Here is a 20350-nt window from a genome sequence, read left to right as displayed (position 1 = left end):
ATATCAAAGAGCAAAGCTAAGTTCTGCTCAGGATGAACTGGAAGATGAACTCTATTTTATCTTCTAAGGTCACATTTCTTAGTGACATGAGGACTGTCATCCTTATTATGTCTCGGAATTGACTACCACAGCAATGGCATAAAATCAAGAGAAATTAATACCAAAGGCCATCCCTCCCAGAAATAGTCTCCTGCTGTTCCCAAAATAATTGGTAGAGTGATGGAGGAGCACACCAGAAGTGTTACATTTGCTTAAAGGGGAAAATATTTTTAATTGATTGTAGTCTTCATAGAGATTTTATCCATGATAAAGGAAATGTAACATATAGAAAACTGATTTCTAAAAGCAGTTCACTAAATTTAGTTATAAACAACTACAAAATGGGCAGCCTTTCAAAGTTTTAAAATCTCAGTAACTCCCATTGTGACACTGAAAGTCAGAGTTTTGAAAAATCCTGTGACTCAGCTATAGTGAGCAATCCTTAAAATCCTTGTCCAACATTGTACACCACTAAATTCTTCATCTATGTTAATTTTTTCACTAATAAAAGTAACTAATTCCTCCCTAAAGATATGTTATACAAATAAAAATGTATTTCTCAGAAGAAACTGTATTACTGAATGAATGGATGCCCATTATCTTGCACTGTTTTTGACAATTCCATGAAGCAACTGCAGAATAAAAAAAATGCATTATACATCTCAGTGACAGCTTTCAAACCAAACTGTTCATGGCCCATCTGATCTCATCAGTTGCTCTGACACTGACATTGATCAGTGAGAGCTGCACATGCACATAATGAAAACATGTACAAGTTAAATCTCTGATGCTGCAGCAATATTTGAGATGAAAAATGAGTCTGCAAAACATTGAAGTCTGAAAAAGAGTCACACACGAGCTTAATTGCTTTTGCTAGTGAACCTTTCCTGGCATGCAGGCCAAATTCCTTGCCTGATCCTGTTGCTCTGGGGTTTTTTTGGTTTTCTTTGTAGTATTAGATTTTATACAGACAGAGACAGACTCACCATCTGCCATTTCACTGAACAATAGGACTGGAATCAGAAGTCTAAAAGATTGAAATAGCTCCTCCCCTCCCTTCCATCCTGTGGATTTGAGTCTTGGCAGAAAACAAAGTCCCTGGAAGTCCCTACTGTAGAGGAACATTCCTCAAAATGGAAAACAGAAACAAGGAAGGTTTTAGAGAAAATTCTTGGAATGGGAAATCTTTTGATGACAAAGTGTTGGAAGAGCTTTGTGGCCAATCTGAGGAAGACTTTTAATGTTGAGAAGTGTAGTGAAATGAGGCAACCAGGTGCCACTAATTGCCAGGGAGTGAGCATGAGCTTGTGTCAAGCCCACCTGTGCCTAATTAGGGTTGGCCCCCTGGTCCTGCTCATGTGCAGTGGGGGCCCACCTTAATTAGGCACAGGTGAGCTTGACACAAGCTCATGCTCATTCCCTGGCAATTAGTGGCACCTGGTTGCCTCATTTCACTACAGAGAAGCTTCTCAGCCACTAAGCAAAAGGATTTAACATAAAACAAAGTTTGTTGAACTCCCTACTCCTCAATAATTTTTGGGTTTAATATTTTCACAGGCAAGGTCATCATGCAGTTCATGTCCTATCTCAACTGGACAACATGGTAATTTGTTCAGATGGACAGGCTTTGTTGTATTCCAACATCAATACTGTTGTATCAGTGTTCTGGTATCAGTAGATCACCAAGACCTCTTCAACATGGAGTCAGCATCCAAATTAGGTGGAGTAAAAAGGGTCTTCCAAAATTACATGCTATTCTGACAGCATGGACAGGGGAGAGGATAGAAAAGGGACATTTAGGCTGGTAGGTATCAGGAATTCCAAAAATTAGATCATCACTGAAGAAAATTAAAATATCAGATCTTTCTGTATGTTTGTGGTTTTTTTTTTTTTTTTTATATCTTTCTCTAAAATGGCAAAATTTAAAGAGTTAGAAGTAAACAACAGCCCACTGACAAGAACTGACAACCTAGAATTCATTACAGTGTTTTCAGGCATTCTCCTGAGCCCATTTAAAAATACAAACAAATTGTGAAACCTAATTATTTTTCAACTTTCTCAGTATCTTCTGAAACATTTGACACAAACATGCCACCACTAGTGAAGGAACAATCCTTGGTACAAATCCTATGGAACTGGGAGAGAACACCCAGGGAAGCTGACTGCTGATGCTGCTTTTGTGCTCCTTCAGAGGCCTTGGTACCAGTCAGTCTGCAAGTGCTAGGAGCTCTCAGTGACCTGGTACCATGCTGGGTTGTGTAGTTACATAGCACTCTCTTACTCTTTTTCTATAATGCATGTGACAGGAAAATCAACCTGGAAAAAACCCCACAACATAGAAAAACCACTATGAAGGGAACTGATCCAGCACACACAACCCATGAAATGTGGGTCCAGCCTCCTTCAGACTGAGTTCTACACCGATGCAAAATAGAGTATTACTCAAAATAGAAAAATCTGTTCCACTTTCAGATTAAGTACATGTTGGTCTTTCTAATGTTAACCTCCTGTAAGCCTGCGTTGAGCCCTAGAGCATATCCAAGAGATTTCATTAATTTAATACAAAAGACATAAAGCACCAATATAGCTTTCAAACACAGCTTCTGTAACATATTTCTTCATCACTGTGAAAAGATACTTTTACTAAGGGGGATGTGTTGCCACATGTTTGTGTAAAGAAACCTTTAACTGAATAGAGAGCTTCAAATTCTTTCATCAGGTAAAGATTTGCATTCTAATAAAGTCTTTTTATGTTGTATATTAAAAGAGTTTCACAGATGCTTAGTCTATTCACAAACCACACACCAGTCTTTCTTTACCTAGGGACTGTTATCCTTTTAAGAAGTCTATATATTCACCCATAACACCATATATATATATATAATCACCCATATAACACCCATGGTTATTTTGATCATCTAGTTAAAACAACATGTGAATTATATCATTACCATTACAATAAAGAACCACAATTAAACAAACCAAAAGATCCAAAGTTTTACCCACAGAGCAAAAATAATCAGGCAATTCTATTAAGCAGGTATTTTGTCTCATGGGCATAAATAATGTCATTCAAAATGGTCAAGCAATTCATCCACTTGGAATTAGCATAAGAGAAGCCATTTCTGGATGTGGGCAGACAGGGAAGGACTTAAAGGTTCTGAGCTGAAATAATTAGAGGCCCTAACATGTTGTAAGTAAAGTAAAGCTTCTCTACCAGCTTGTGCCATGACTGACAGAAGGCAGTGGTGTCTCAGTGCTGCTTGAGGGGGTCAGGATTTACAGAAGGAGATAAAAAACCTCAGAAATTCCCCATCAGGTAGAGTCACAATGTTAGTGATGAAACAGACTGATGGGTACCACATGCAAGTACTGCAAAAAGAATTTATCTCTACTGCAAATGACTGGCACAAACTTGCTGTTTGGAGGTGGCAAAGTTAAAGAAGGGTTAAAATTGATGGACTATCTATCTTAACATTAAAAATAAACAGCAGCAAGGAGGGTATCTGTAGTTTAGGTCAAAAAAGATCACAGGTAGTTCTGCTTTAGTCAGTTCTATATTTAATCCTAGCAGTACAGGGACATATTTTCTTTCAAAGAAGCCTCCCACTTCATGAAAAATATGGAATTCTCCCCTGTGCTCACCACTACAGCTGGTTTGAGATCTCCCTCACATAAATTTTCAACTTTCAGCCTAAAAACTGCACATGATTGACACAAATTTCATCTGAAAACTTTGAGTAACCACCAGCATTTTCCATAGAAATAAGACATTTTCAGGAGGAAAAAAAAAAAAATCAGTCAAAAAATAGCTCTGTATCAAGAACAGTTTCACTGGGAAATTTCCAGCAGGCTGTTTTCAGAAGCACAGAATCACTTAAGCCTTGAAAGGAGGTTTTGAGAGATAGGGAAGATTGAATGTCCTTTCTGCAAGGAGTATCTAGGACACTAAAATGGAAGGACGTAATTCTCATCAGTAACAGAATGCACAAAATCTAAAAAATTACTTTTATTTGTGTTAGAAAATTCAAGACTTCCTCCTAAGCTGACATCAGGTATCAGAGAACATGTAGCTGTTTTCTTCTGAAACATAAAGGGAGTATAGTTTTTCTAGTATTTTGAAACATGCCAAATTATTAATTAATACTTTTTCGTTTTTTTTCAGAGTAATATTTCAAACATAAATAGGTCTCTGGAAAATTGCTTTATTAGTTAATAAACATCTTTAAGCTACATGTGGCATTGGCAGGAAGAACTTAAACTACAGATGGCAAAACAGATCTCTTTACTTCCACATCTTCCTCTTCATCTGCAATGCTAAAGCAACCACAGAGAAATGAATGTATTTCTGCTAATTCAATGCCAGTTTTTAGTAGATTATTCCTTCTGGGTTTACACCATAATTTGATCCAATTAGTCAAAGATGAACACTTTATTCTTTTCTATCAGATCTGAAGAATAATGAGTATGCAAAACTGAAAAACCCTGAAGGCTGTCCTAGGTAAAACTAGAAAAGACTCAAGCTTTCCCAGCCCTGATATTCCCAGGGTACTGCATTGGTGAAATGGAATTAATTCTAATGTATACTAAAGAGGGATAAATGGGAGGAGGAGTGAGCAGTGTATTTTCACAAGCTGGTTCTAAAAGTGAACTGCTTGAATCTGGGATTCCAATTTCTGCTTACTTATAATAACAATAATAATAAAAAGCACAATGAAGACAGATTTTATTGACTTATTCACTGTTCTTTCTACTGCATAGATGAGGGTTGGGTGTTTAGAAGGAAGGGACAACCTCTCCTCACTTATGCCCTGTGATAGGATGAGGGGCAACGGATTCAAGATAGAGCACAAGAAGTTCCACCTCAACACGAGGCAGAATTTCTTTACTGTGAGGGTTACAGGGCCTTTGGTGGTTGCTCAGGAATTAATAGCCAGCTGCAAAACATTTGCAGGAAGAATTAAGATTGTTATTTTTGCTAATACTATTAGAGGTGGCTGGTTTAACTTGAGTTTGGGAATAACTGTATTAGGATGCATTTACGAAGGAGAAGAGGTCACACTTAGCATCCAGTGAAGGTTTCTGTTCACTGACCAGTGCATTCGAAGAATTTAAGCATAATGGGATGGAACCAATGATTGGCCTGCTCTGAAGCATCTCTTATAAATTAGAGTTTGTTTCTACTCATGTTGAGATACTTTGATTTTCTATTCCCAACAGACAGGATTAGTGATAGTGCTTTAAGCATAAATTCTGTCTCTGGTAAACACAGACCTGTATAAAAGTGCATAGGATGCTCTGGGTTTTGCAAATGCACAGGAGAATATACTGTATTTATTTTAGTGACAGTACTGCTTTTTGTTTATTAGTAAAAAAAAAAAAAAGTCTGAAATTAAAGCCACATGACTATTAAATGAAGCTTTAAATAATTCTAGTTCTGCTCTGCAGATGACTTAAGAGTACTACTAATAAACAATTACAAATATACATAAACACCTGAAACAGCCTGATTTTATTTCTTAATTAATGAAGTGAAAACTCATTAACAGAGCAGAAAGAGCCCTGAGTAACTTCTAGGTAAACCTATAATCTTTCCATTTCAGTACTCAAGTTCAGCTACTGCTAACCAGCTGAATCATTGTGAAACTAACTGCATGGAAGCAGAAGCTGGTAAGAAAACATCATTACTTAAGGCCAGAGGAATGAATGGATTTTTTTCAGGAGGTCCATTTTCTAGAACAAAAAGGAAAAAAAAAAAAAAAGGCAAAAAAAAGATGACCATTTTGAAGCAACATACTGGCCCTCTTTGCATGTTAAAGGCAGAAAATAGGGAAATTATTCATTATAGATCTATTTGTTGAGTTCTTTTTATTTTCCTCACAATGGATTGCCTAAGCACTGAGAAATTCTAAACTTTTCACTAAATGTATAGGTATTATTTCTCTAGTATAGTGACTTTTTTATTTTTATTTTTTAGGTCTGTTTTTCTATGAAATGCTACAATGGCTTGCATAATCCAATTGCCACAATCGAAGTCTCTGACTGAAGACATAAGTCCCAACTCCTCAAATTCAATTAAAAATGGCAAAGACAACAACATTTTCAGTTTGCTCACTTGTACTTCAGGTGTATGAATTACAGTTAATGGCAAGTGCATGGCTTAAGCATCTACAGATGGCCTTAGCCAGAAGCAAAGATGTAAAGCAGAAGACTCTGCAATAGAAGGGCTCATTCTGTTATAGAGAATCCTGGCATGTATTATCCTGTAGGAAGTTTGTTAACCAGGCACAGTCCTGATTTGAGTGATAAAAATGAAAAGAGATTGGGCCATCCTGCAAAGTAGTGTAAATCAACATAGCAGCATTAACTTCAGAGCTGAAGAACCCAGTCATCCTCTTTAATTGACATTTTAAGCCTGAATGAGACCAGCAGATTCTCAGTATCTTGAATGATAATTAGACTGTATCCTATATATATAGACTGTATAAAGAGTCACACTTCTTCTCATTCTTGTGATTATTTTTCGTATTTCTGGCTGAATAAACGTAATGACAATGAAGGAAATCAACAGCAAATCATTGTGGCTAATCAGGAAGTGTTGATCCAAAATATTAGTTCTCTCCACAGAAGGAAGAGAAGCTAAACAGCAGGCTGCAGAAGAACTGGCAATTAGACAAGTGCTACGTGTACTGTCTTTTAAAGTACAAAGATGATTTGTCATTGCCAGACTGTGAATAAGGTAAGCTGACATAAATTAGAAGACACTAATGGATGTTAGTTTCATATTACTCACATTGGCAAGGTGCTCCATCACCTTCAAGAAACATAAGTAACAACTAGAAAAATACACAGAAAGTTTCACTCTATTATAATAGGCTCCTCCAGACCATCATTTCAAAATTAATCCTTGCAGATATAACCAAATGCCAAACACAAGTCAACAGACAGTAGAACATAATATTAATTCCATTTCTAGTGGTCCAAACTCACATAATGCTGTCCCTCTCACAGCTCTCTACATTATGCAGAGTAGCCAATTCACTTTCTCACCTGTATGAAAAACACATGCTAATAAAATACAGAAAAAACACTGAAAAGATGCAGAGCAACTCAGTATGAGGAGAGAATATTTAATCAGCTTTATGCACAAGTGGGTGTTGTTTCTGATAAGCAAGCCCTGGGATGGTAGATGCCCTGGAAGACCCCTCAAGAGCATGACCACATTGAATCTTCAGTAACATAAATATTGCAGCTATAAGAAAACAGGATTGATTAATGTTATGCAAAGAATGGCACATTTGCCATGCACAGCTTTAGAACAGCATTTTTGAAGATATTCAGAACCCAACTGTTGAAGTCCCTGAGCAGAACATCCAACCTATGAGCTGGCTGGGTTGTATTTCTACACACAAGAGCATCAGTTGGTCTTGCAAACCTTACTGCCTGTTTGGATTTCCCCTTGGTTATGCCTTATTTAAGCTATTCTGGCTCAGAAAAGTAAAGCACAGACAAAGGGCATTTCAATGGTGTTGAAGGATCAGAAAATGAAGATTTTAAAATACCAAAAGGGAAGTACAGTGTTTGATAACTGCATTAAAATGTAAATGTTTTGGGCTTTCTACATGAAAGCATGAAATGGTACAAACTTTGAGGAACAGACAGAGGCATTTAAGTGACTGAAAGTACAAATGCAACTGCATTTTACCCAGCCAAGCTCTGGTTTGTGCACTTTCACACAAACCTTCTGTCTGAAGTATTCTGAGGGCAGTGAGACCATGACAGATAAGGAGGCTGGGAGCTTGCCTCCTATATCTTCCAGGACCCTTACTGCACTAGGCTTTGAGGCTTTATTTTATTTTATTTTGTTTTGTTTTGTTTTATTTTATTTTATGTTATTTTATTAACAAGTTTGGATCCATATGTTGCTAGAAGCAAGCAGCTTATTTTACTATTTATTAATTCATCATTTTAGCAGTCAGAAACTTAATGCTTTGGATTAATAGCCAAGCTGGGTAGATATAGCAAGTGAGCACTTAAGTTGCCTGCTACACTGAAGTCCCACATCAAAGTCCCAGCCCAGGAAGGATGCTTAGTAAAGCAATAGAGTCAGCATGTACAGATTTAACACCTACCTCACAGGTTCCACATGCATACAGGGCTTTAGAAAATGGCTTTGTTACTGATGTATAAATAAATGCATGCATAGTTGTACATGGCTCATTTATAGGGGATTCATGAAAAACCTAATGCCTGTAAAAAAACCTGTAACCTGTATACAAAACATAACATTTTTGAGCATGCAGATTTGAAATAGAATCAGACCCAGGTTGGAAACTCATTTGGTGATAACTGGGTTTGTTTGATGGCTTTTAGAGGCAGCAATCTCATATGCAGGGGCTTCTAGATACTCCACATCTTTGCTACGTGGTGATGGGGAAGATAAAACAAGCATTTTTCCTTTATCTAATCACACGTAAGTGAATGATTCAAGTGCTGTATCAGTGATTAGATGATTGCTAAATGGTTCTTCTCAACTTCTATCAATTGCCTGATGAAAGGAATTAACACTGACAGTGGTATGTTGTGTTTCAGGAATTGAGACTTCATGACAAGAGAGGATTTGTTTTGCGGTCAAAAGATATTTTATTAGCTGAATATTCTTCTTGATTAAATGCATTAAAGAGGTGCAAGGATTTGCCTGAGCTTAAAGCAACTTTTGGGTGACCCTTTTGCCCCTCCACAGTGATGTGTATAACTTGTCTTTCCTGAATGCACAGGCTGTAATGCAGATCAATTTATTCACCATCTTCCCTCTGTCACTTACTCTGTTACATTTATCTCAGTAATTCATTACAGACCTCACCTAATCTGTCTCCAGGTTTTGAGGGTTCTTTAATCTAAATGTGTTTGCTCAAATATGTCAGGCTTAATGGACATGTTTTAAGATGATGCATGTCAGAATTAATGTATTTACCCCATCAATCAGGCTTGTTTCCCTCACATCTATTTCCATTCCTTGAGAATGAGAAAACATGAATTGAGTAGCTGTTTATTTAGTACTCCAGGAAAAACACCTAAAGTTTTAGTAGTTCATAAAATGGTGAATAACATCAAATCTTTCAACACAAGTGGGTGTCCTTTTAAAGGCAAGTTCAGAATTCAAATTTGAATTATTCTTTCTCAGTTCTGGTGTTTATCAGATTTCAGAGAGAAACCAAGAGGAAAAAGGCAGATAACACTGGAGCAAGGATCTGTTGACTAGAAAGGGTATGGTTATGGAAAGAAAAAACTGTGGTCTAGATTTGTGTGTAGTCAGATAATGAGCAATCCTGGGCCACCACACAAGCTGTTAGCACCAGTTTTACATGATACAGGTGAAAAAATAGGAGAGGAATGGTGAGGACAAAATATCTTGACAATAAATGGGTATGCCCGTGGGAAATCCATACAGAAGAATAAGAAAGAAGTCAAGGAGACAAGGAAACTCAGCTGGGGTACCACAAAGAATGCAGGTCCTCACAAAGTAGTCTGCTTAGGAAGTGCATTTTTTTGTTATCATATGGCTACCATTGCTGAATAAAACCAGTATTTGAACACACAGATAAGGCTATATCATCTTTGGTGTTTTGATGCCTCAATACAAGTAATTATAATGCTGATATTTCACTGGAAGTCAAACCCACTTGTATCTACAACATGTTATATGTCCTACATTTGCTATCACTACATCTGTAAAATTGCTATCAAGTTGCTAGCAACTTATCTATAAAATATGCTGTGAAGGATATTCCTGGCTTCTACTTTATTCTTCTTTGCTGCACACAAAGCTTAAAGTAGTGGACTTTAAAACAAAATGTAACAGAAAATTCCAACAACACTTCCTTTCTGGAACATTACACATTTAAGGGATTCAACCAAAGAAGACCAGTCTCCAAAAAGTGTCTTAAAAGGCAAACCTACCTTTTTCTGACCAGATTGCCTTTAAATTAAACTGCAAAACCCTCTTCAAGGTTGTTCTTGGAAAGTAGAAAAAATTATGACAAAGCCTGCTATAAGGCAGATGATTATCAAGAACTGTAATGGAATTGAGAGCTGGGCTACAGCAGAGCTACAAAAGAATCCCTTGACCTCAGGGTGTGTTTTTGTTCTACCATAAAGCAGCAAAGTCTAGAATGTACTTTTTAATGTTGCTTTGATAGTGTGGAAGCCCTACCCTCTATCCAGCTAGAGACATTTCAGAAACCTTTTAAGGATCTGCAGGCATTTTCTCTGTATTATAGAAGTGCCAGTAACTGCAAGGTTCCCATTTAATATTGGATGAATCAATTTTGAGCAACTGACCTAATGAATGACCTCTAATGAAAATTGCATAAAAATAAGACCCAAGTCTTATTTCAAAAATTCTGACTTACATTTATCTTCATAATCATTACCTGGCTCTAAATTTCACCTGAAATACTCCAAACAAGAATGAGGGCCAATACTCAGATAATTTCCTTCCAAGAATTGTCAATCTTTCCACTGTGGATTCTAATCCCAGACTGGCTCAGGAAATAAACTCCTGTGCCATGCAGCTCCTGTGGGTCATATCTGGTGCTTCCAGAGGAGCAGATAGTACCAACAACACCCATATATATTTTATATTACTACAACCAATTCTTGCATCATCAAGCTTATGTTCTCTAGAATACCCCAAATTCTCAAGCAAACTACAGGTCTATTGAGATTTTTTTTAAAATTTATTTTATTTTTACCAGCCACATAATTCTGAGGACAAAAATCTACCTGCACTGATGTTCTAGATGGAAAAGCTCATCTGGCTTTTATTGAAGAATGAATCCTGGCCTTTTATTTCAATCAGTGATACATTAGAGATACATTTAGAAGCAAAAAATTGCTGGTTCACCAAAATAATTCCTTTAGAAGAATGGTCTATGCTTTCATGTACTCACTGAACTTCAGTGCTTTAGACCAGAAGTGCTTCTTTAAATTCACTTAGGACTTGCTCAAGGCATACTCAAAACTGGAAATCCACTCTGGTGAATAAAACTATGTACACACAGCAATATCTGTGACAAAAAAAATCTGTGCCTATTTAGAATGGTGAATATGTGCTGAGTTTGTGTTTTGTGCAAAGCTCAGGTGAATCATTAGCAAAAAGTATATTCAGTGTTGTCTTGCTTCTCTACTGGATGTGTCACTCATTTGGGGTGACAAAGAGAAAAGGAAATAATTGAATCCAGAGAAATTATTATTATGTGCCTTTCAAACATGGGGTTTGGTAAATCACAGAAGGAGTGGAGTCTGAGAAAATGGCACACTCAATCCTTCCCCCTTTAGCCTCAGCATAGCTTTATATCAACACCAAAGAACAATATGATTAATTAGAACTTTTCTCTTAATTAAAGATATATATTCCTAAGAAGAAAACAAGGTCAGGAAGCTTTTAATTTGTGTAGAGAACTGTAGAGCCAAAAATACTATTGCTCCATCATGGTGCCCCTATTTTAGCCAGAACAGATAAAGATTATAATCAAGGGAACTGTTTTTGGCATGACTGTGACTGTATACCATAGTATTCTCATCTGAAATTGTCTGTCAGAATTAAATTTTCAGTAATTAGTATTAATTTGCTTGTGCTATAGATTTTTGGCTTTTCCCTGGAAGCTGCTTACCAATGAAAATTGGTAATTCATTATAATTAATACAGTCACACTTTTCCAGGAGTGGCTGGTTTCAACTGTAGTTGAAATATGCAACAATAGAATTTCTCACAAATACTTTTTTCTTAACATCTCCAACCAATAACTTTCCTATGCAAAGGTGTCATTTGTAGCTGTATTGCAATTTTTTTTTTTGTCATTGTGACAACAGGGAAATTCAAGACAAACACTGGCACTTCTCTCCCTTGGGGGAAAAATAAGCTTTTGCTCTTTGTGGAGTGAAGGCTTTCTTATGTTTACATGGGAGCAATGCTGTCAGGAGCTTGACATTACATCTTTGCATTCAATAAAAGAATTTTTATATAAAGGAATACCTGGAGATGCTGCTGTAGCTGCCTGAGTTGGGGAGCAACTCCTAACATGAAGGGAAACTCAACCTTTTGATCATATTCTTATTATTAGGTTCTTTAACATTTCCCACTTCATTAGTCTTCACAAAACTCAACTAATCTATTGCAAAGGGCTTGAGGGAGGAGCTCTGCAGATGACTGGACTTGATTGTGATTCTGATGTTTCCTGGCTGTGGGAAGTGGGAACAGAAGTAGCATCTCTGCTTCCAGGGCCACGTGTGGCATCCTTACTGACAGCACACCCAAAGCCTCCAGGGTATTACATAGTTTTGTTTTAATTTTTAAAAAATGTTTTAAACGTATGCATAAGTAAAGTATAGTACAATATAAATGATTGTTTCATCTGGACATGATCATGTGTTCCTGAAATATAGGTATACTAGAAGGGGAATTTTGTATTACTGTGCACTCTTGTATTCTTTCAATTTAGCAAATCCCAGAAGTCAGCAAAATACTTAAATTTGTCTAGATCAACAGCTGACAATAAATTAAAAACCTAGGAACTGGCATTTTACATATTTTTTGTTTAAGACAGCTAGGAGTATCTCATTATTAGAAAGTGATGAACCAGCATTGTCTTACGTGGTACCAACCTTGGAGACTGATCAGTTACATATATCTTGTTTATTAACTAACTGGGCAGAACTGATGCTATTTTGGCTACTTTGCAGAGACAACTACAAGAACACGTGTTTTAACTATTATGTAAAGAACATTTTCCCTGATTTATCAATGCCTTTCTCCATCTGCTGTACATTCAGCTCTATTTTGTTAACAGTTTAGATCAGAAACAGTGGAATAAACTCATTAAAGTACAGCTACAGTGAACTAAGCTTTCCTAAAACAACAGTTTATGATGGTGAAGAATGCAATAAGAAATGACTTTGCAGCCCACTGAAATCTTCAAGATTTCAAACATGTTCCTATTCTGGAAGAATTCCCAACACTGAGAAACTGTTCCATGAAAACAGATCAAAAAGCCCCCACCAGGAGAAGAACTGCTCAGAGGACAGAGCATCCACCCTCTTTGATCTAAGGACCTGGTGAGACCATGTATTTACAGAGCCATTCTTCCTTCACTATTTCCTCCTGCTTCTGACAACCAGAATTTGGCTCTCTCACATCTCAGATAAATCTCCATACCAACAAGTTCTTTAAAATTTTCACAAGTTCCTCCTTGTGTATCATTTTGACTAAAAATTGCAAGCACACATGGGAAATGATCCAAATGAAAGTTTCTTAAAACTGCACAGAGTTTCAGTCCTGAAAAAAACCCAGTACATTTCTATTAAAACCTTTGTGTCAGAAAAATGCCAGAATTTCTATCAAGGAATTTGATAAACCAAGCTGAATTATACCAAGGAAAGATTGCTATCCACTAAGAGCACTGCAGACATAGAGCAGCAGAAATACCAATGTAAGACAAAATACAGCCTGAGGAGAGTGGCATAAAACACAGCAAGACACTGATTTAGGAGTGTTCAGGAAGTGCACTTAGCTTCATGTTTCTAATTTCCCAGGCTTTGGCTTGTCCTGCTGCAATAAGTAATGTCTGGTACATGCTGTGTTAGGACTCACTGTGCTAATGTTAACAAATTTGATGAGACTTCTGATACTTTTACTGCCCCAGTACTACCTAGCACTGCATATAATGCCTCCCATCATCAGAGAGCTTCCTGACATTAACTAGATTCTCAGAGTAAACTCCTTCTCTTATTTTAGATAGAATATTTTAGATAGAATATAGATATTCAGATCGATATCTATCCATTTAAATAGACAGAACAGGGATAGCTGGCATCCTGTGTTGAGCCTTTAAGTTCAGTCTTTAAGAGATGGTATTGCCTAGGGAAAAGAAAATACTTTTGTAATTGGTATAATTTAGATGATGGAAAGGTCTTTGTACAAGCTATAGGAAGTTCCCAAGGGCAGCACTGCCTGGCATCTCTGTAGCACTGCATACTGTGGACTTGTATGGGTCACAGTCCTATTTGTCCCTTTAACCATGTTATCAGCCCTGAAAAAGGTGTAGAAAAAGGTCTTTTTTGCAAAAAGGGATTTTGGTGTGCAGAAGGGCTAGACTCAGTGATGACCTTTGCCTGCTGAGGGCTTCACAAATACAAGGTATGACTGAAGTCTGAATTTGGGGTATGCCAACCACCCTATACTGTAACCACTAAGTCCTCTTGAAGATTCAGTTTTGATGCCTATGGAAGGAGCCAAATATTAAAACCCTCAAAAGCCACCACCTGCATGACATGTTATAGAACTAAATAACAAAGTAATATATTGAAATATATAGAAATATATATATTTCAATATATAGCAATTAGGTCTCAGCCACAATCACCAATTACATTGATGAACACTAAAGAAGCATTGGAGTCTTTACAGAAGAAAGTTCTGCAAATAGTTGTTTTCTCTTGTTCAGTATCTGGAACAAGAAAGTTAAACTCAAATATTCCACATTAATCCACAATAAATGTGTTAAGAATTTTGATGTTGAGAGAAAATTATTGCAGTCTGAGGAAAAATAATTACGAAAAATTTTAAGTGAGATATTCTCTTTTGGGCCATTTCTAGTAAGAGAAAGTTCTTTATTCAGTGAAGTAAAGAGTATTTCTCTTTTCAGAGCTAGTGCCTACCCACTCACAGAATCCACGGAGAGTCTTAGACTGCATTGCCCAAAGTTTCTGTTATTCCCTTATTCTAATGGAGCTGAATTATAGCTGGTAGAGTTTCAGGATATTTTCTACAAGTAAGACAAGAGTTTACTCGGCTGCACTTGAGACTAAAAACCATGTACAAGTCAGTAAAGCATGAAAACATTTTCCTACCACCCTAAAGAGAAATGTGGTTTGACATGACACCTCTGTTCAGCCCCACTTGCTGGGCTGACAGTATTAGTGAAAAGAGCTTCTGAGCAGCAGAATATCTCCCAGTGTCCTGAAAACACTGAGTCAATTTTAACTATTGCTGCAGCCTCTGCCTGCGAAGGGAACTTGCTAAAGGAAAATCTTTTTCATTCACTGTCAGTTCCTTAAATTGGTGACACACTGCTTTAATACAGATCTCAAACAGACATATTTTGTTCTCCAGTGCCTATTAGATATTTTAACAAGAACTGAGGTTACAAATTAGTACATGCCAATCAAGAAGTAGGGCAGATGGTGATACCCTACTGAAAAGCAAATGCAACTTTTTTTTTTTTAAGTAGTAGCTTTAAGGTCTTCTGAGCAGACACCTGGTTTGCTACTCCTGGTTTAGTTTACCACAGTAATTATTCTGCTATTCAGAATTTTATTCTGAATTTTACTAATTCAAGGCCAGATGGCAGAGTTACAGTATATCAGTATAACTCCCACTGAAAGAATCATTCACAACATGCCTCAAGTAGCACCACGAGATGTAAACCACTAGTTTGGGAGGATGAAATTATCTTTCAGAGCAAGATCCCAAATCTGTTCCATCAAGCATTGCATTGATACACAATTGGTAATGCTGTGTACTCATCTTTTATATAACTGGTGAAATTTAGCTATCCAGGAACAGAGCTAAATGAATGCTAAAGCTGACACTAGATGGGAAAACAAATCAAGTAATTGTACTTAGACATGGTTTTTTTCCCAAAAACTGAAACAGTAATAAAATGCAGTGTAAAATAAAATTCTGTACCTATCACATGACTCTGACATGTAGTCCTTGTCATGGTGTCCTCCTCCTCTTCTTGCAGGTTTTCTGTGACTACTTTAGCCTGTACATAGTACAACAAAAGTGAAGAACATCTGTGACTCTGTTTATGTTGCTTAATAATACCAACAAAATTTTTTCTCAGGAATAAAAAAGAATAAAGTTAAAGGGCAGCTAAGAGTGTAAGTATGTATCTGCCTTATTCTAGGAATGATACCTGAGGTTAACAACTTTAACTTCAGTCAGTCACAATATGCAGCACTCAAAAAATATTGCAATGTTCCAGTTTCCTGACCTTTTTATTTATTTCTCTCCAGAAATACCATGTTTCAGATTCTATGTTATAAAAAAATCTGATGTGGTATCTCTCTACTTCAGTTTGCAAACACTGAACTTTGGCACTGTTGTTTCAATAGCTGCCTAAAAGCACTTATTAGCTAAACAGAGAGAAAAACTTCATTAAAGAATGCAGTGCACACTAAAAGCCTGAATGTGTTACTCAAGTATATGTTATTCAAATCCCCCAGATATTCTGGTTTTTGGATGAAGACATATTTTTTCTCTGTTCTGCACTCTTCCTTCCCAAAGGTATGTATAATCTGAGTATCTTCCTACTACACAGTGAAAACCCCTTCCATTACATGCCATCAGTGGCTACAATTCACATCCAGGAACATATTTGTCTGTCATGCTTCATAAATCAAATAGGAATGAAGATACTCTTAGTATGAGAGGAGGAAACCCAGCACTGCAGAAAAAATTACTTTTGGTACCTTAGATATTAAATTATTTGTTAATCACTCTCTGGTGTTTAAAACTACTTACAATAACATTAAATATATTCTGTAATCTAAAGCAGTAGAATTTATCACTACTTGCATGAAGCATCTTTGATCACAGTGTGTTTTCTGCTTGTTTGGCTTACACTTTTTGACCTCTTGTGACTACTCTGGGTTAGGCATGAAAGACTTGCTCTTTATATCTATAAAAGTGCATTTATAATCTCTTAATCCCAGAGATTTGACTACATCTTTCTCCTTCTGAAATAAGAATCTTCAGCCTATGGAAAATGAAAAGAATGTGATCATTTGGCATCGAATCCTGGGTAGAAGAGTTTCTCACATTTGCAGACTGCGTGGCGGTCTGTGGCTGATGTGACATTTCAAAATATTAGGATAGATCTCTGGGTATTCCCCAAACACACAGACTGCAGCCACACAAAATGCCTGGTGTCTTGATTTTGGTGCCACCCAGCAAAGTAAAGCCCATGGCTTTTCTAAATTACACAGGGCTGCAATAAAATCACAAAGATGAAGTGAAGCAGCACAGAAATCATTGTATCTCACCTGAAGCTTCAGCCAAGGACATGAAAAAGCATTGGGGACTACAGAATATCCTTGGTGTGGGCTAAAGGATTATGTATTTCTGTTGGATGGCCTTTAGAGCAAAAGTGCTTTTTTTGATGAACACTAATGGGAAGCATCACCCTCTGAAAGTGAATGCACAAGGCCACTATTGGTGGAACATTGCTTTTTCCATAAATTCCGTGGCAGTCAAGCAGTAACATTCTTTGCATGAACAGAAATCAGAGGTAATTGGTGCATATGTTACAGCATAATAGTGCCTCAAGTCTTTACCTGGCACATCATAAGATAAAAGATTTAATCATCAAAAATTAAGCAGGCTTTAAAAGAAAAACTTCATAGAAAATGAATGCTGAAAAACAGAATTAAAAGAAGTAGTATATATATGATTGGCAGTTTTGAAATGCAGCTGCTTCTGCACTGAACCCATATGACAGAATGCACTTTTGCTTGTTCAAAAACAGAAAAGAAAACTTAATAGTTTAGGGATTTTCAATAGATTTATGCTGTTTTCTCCAAAAGCATTCAAGCATTCATTTTATCTTTTTACAAGCAAAAAACTGCACAACAGGCCATTCTACTGCATGTGACTGCTTTCAGTCACAGCTGTCTCCCAGTCCTTTGCAATCGGCTTCAAAGTAAGCAGACACCAAAGAATAACTGGAAATAATAGTAATAAGATGCATGAACTTTGATTTTAAAGACTTTCATTGTTTTTCTTGTAGACATTTGGAGGACAAGATGAAATATCACACACTGTGGAATCTTAAGGTACATCTCTTTCATAGGTTAGCATTTAGAACTGTGGCACATTTTTATTTGTTATTCTAGATGTCCCTGGTCTTTTGGCACTACATATTTCTTTCAGGAATTAAGTGCCACAAAACCCACAATATGGACTCACAAAGATGAAACAAATAATGTAACTTAATCTTCAGAAAAAATACAAAAAATTCTTTGTTTCCCAGTGAACAAAAGAGTCTATGGTATAGAACAGGTAATGCCTTTTCCCCAAGACAGGTCCTTAAAAACTAAATAGTATAATTAGCATTTTTGTATTATTTATGCATATTAAGGAAAATCTTTGTAGTTCCCTGAAAAAACAAAGTATGTTGCTTGGAGATATAAAGTCCTCAATTACTGCACTTAAAAAGATTTCTCAAAATGACAGACAAAAAGCACAGGAAATTATTGCAGCATTAGAAAATACTAAGTTAGAGAGAAATTGCAGAAGTAATGTGTGGAGGTTTTTGTACTTCTGTACAGTGAAGATATACCCTAAGCTGTCAGGACCATATTAAATGGGGCATAGTTAAACTGAGTGGCTCTGATAAGGGGCTCTGCTTTGCTATCAACGTTCTAGATCAGCTGGATTGAATTTCCTGCATATTGCACATTTCCAGACTTTCATTCTCTCTTTCCTTTCAGTGACACTACAAGGACAGCCTTAGATACGCTTATAATTTGTGGTTTTATAATGCAGGAGACATCTACATTTTCAAAGAAGAGATGATACCACAGGAGTAAGGAGGAAAAAGTTTTCCAACCCATTCATTCTGCATATGTTCTCTGTAAGTTTTAAAAAACGACCTTGCAGATGTTCTTAGAAAAAGACATCTGCATTAAAGTAAAAAATAATTTGCCTGAAGTTGAAACCACATCTGGGATACTTTAACCTTAAACATCCTAAATGGCAGTACTAAGCTAACAGTATTTCCAGTTGCCATTATGAAGCAATTCTGAAATTTGTTTTACCCTTGAAGCTCATCCCAAAGAATTCGTATTTCAAATTCTCTCAGATGAAATAGTTGCATGCACTGTACCTCAATAACTCTGTTTTATCAGAATAACAATAGTTACACCCTCAACTTTGTGTTCAATGTTATATTTGGCATAAGTTTTCAGACTTTTGTGAAAACTGTGACTATTGCTAATAATCATTGTAATAATATAGTCAAGACAGCTATCAAAAAAGAGAAAAGAATGCTCATCAAGTTAAAGCATCTCTGTTCTCCTGGTGTTTGGACTTTAAAACATCATGAGAAAGGCCCTTGCTAGACAAGAACTAAATTGTACTGTTAATTATTAGAAGCTTCATAAGGAAGGGCACACATTGTCTGACTTCAGGCTGCAATCCTAGACCCTATGTGTCAGTTTCTTGATGCAGATTATTTAGCCACTCATGTAACCTTTCAACAATCATAATCTAGCAGCTAATAAAAAACTAATTTTCTTCTACATGGCAATGTCCATACTCGGGGTAAATTAAAGTATCAAATATAGTTAGTATTATATCAAAGTATAAAACTAACTACAGGGCATTAACAGGGAGATTTTCCATGCTACAAAGAGAGACATGGGTCAAATGAATGTTTTTGCTTTCAAAAGACTTCCTCTTAAGTGACAAATATACCCAGAAGTAGTTAAATACTTTGCCTTTCTGCCTCCAGCAGTGCACGTTTTAGGCTTAATGATTTCTGTAATGTTCAGGGGACTATTCAACACTGGCATGCAATTTTCATGGAAAGGAGAAAAAAATGAAACAACCCAGTCCTATTATTTCACTCTGCTACAATATGATTATAGCATCTTTGTGCATGTGTCTCCACTGGAATTGAACTGCCAGCTGAAGCAGTAGGATCTTCATGACTATCTGTACAATCTGGCCTATAGTCAAGCTGCCAACTTGTGTATTAATTCACAATTCTCTAGCTACTCAAAATCTTTCTATCATATATAAACAGTTATGGCCCTGTTTGTCTATACTGACAACAAGGAACACATCCCGAAGTTCAAAAGAAGGCAATAATGTTTTCATGTACTAAAGCACTTACCAGGGTCTGATTCTGCATTTCCATATCAGCTTTTGTGTTACTGTTTTTCTTGTGGTTTCCTTGAGAGCTGATAGAGTTGCCGTGAACAGAGGAGCCCTGGGAGCTGCCCTTCGACACACTCCTGTAGGAAACATTATTTGATCCACTTTCTGTCTGCTGAGCTGCTTTCTTATCAACTCTGCAGGTAGAGAGTGATTCCTCTGATAAATTACACTGCCCTTCTTCAATCACTCTACTTTCCCATTCCTTTAATGTTTAAAGTAACCTCTCTGTATCTTTCTGTCTCTAGACCTTTGAGTGATAAATGTTTCTAACTAGCCTTGATCAAATCTGTCACTTGCAATTTCAGG

At 36.7% G+C, this 20350-nt stretch overlaps 1 protein-coding gene across 1 annotated transcript in view; it reads right to left on the bottom strand.

Annotated features, from left to right (window-relative positions):
- Positions 1 to 20350, bottom strand: part of NCKAP5 (NCK associated protein 5) — a 348475-nt gene that overhangs the window by 33958 nt on the left and 294167 nt on the right. The window contains exons 13-14 of the mRNA XM_030454353.1: positions 20001 to 20178; positions 15788 to 15866 (exon numbers count right to left, since the gene is read on the bottom strand). Coding sequence (XP_030310213.1) covers positions 15788 to 15866; positions 20001 to 20178 — 257 coding nt within the window. The remainder of the gene's footprint in view (positions 1 to 15787; positions 15867 to 20000; positions 20179 to 20350) is intronic.

This window comes from Calypte anna, chromosome 7, assembly GCF_003957555.1.
Source record: "Calypte anna isolate BGI_N300 chromosome 7, bCalAnn1_v1.p, whole genome shotgun sequence".
Lineage (NCBI taxonomy): Eukaryota > Metazoa > Chordata > Aves > Apodiformes > Trochilidae > Calypte > Calypte anna.
The sequence above is the reverse complement of the archived record's forward strand: the minus strand, read 5'-3'. Positions and strand labels throughout refer to the sequence as shown.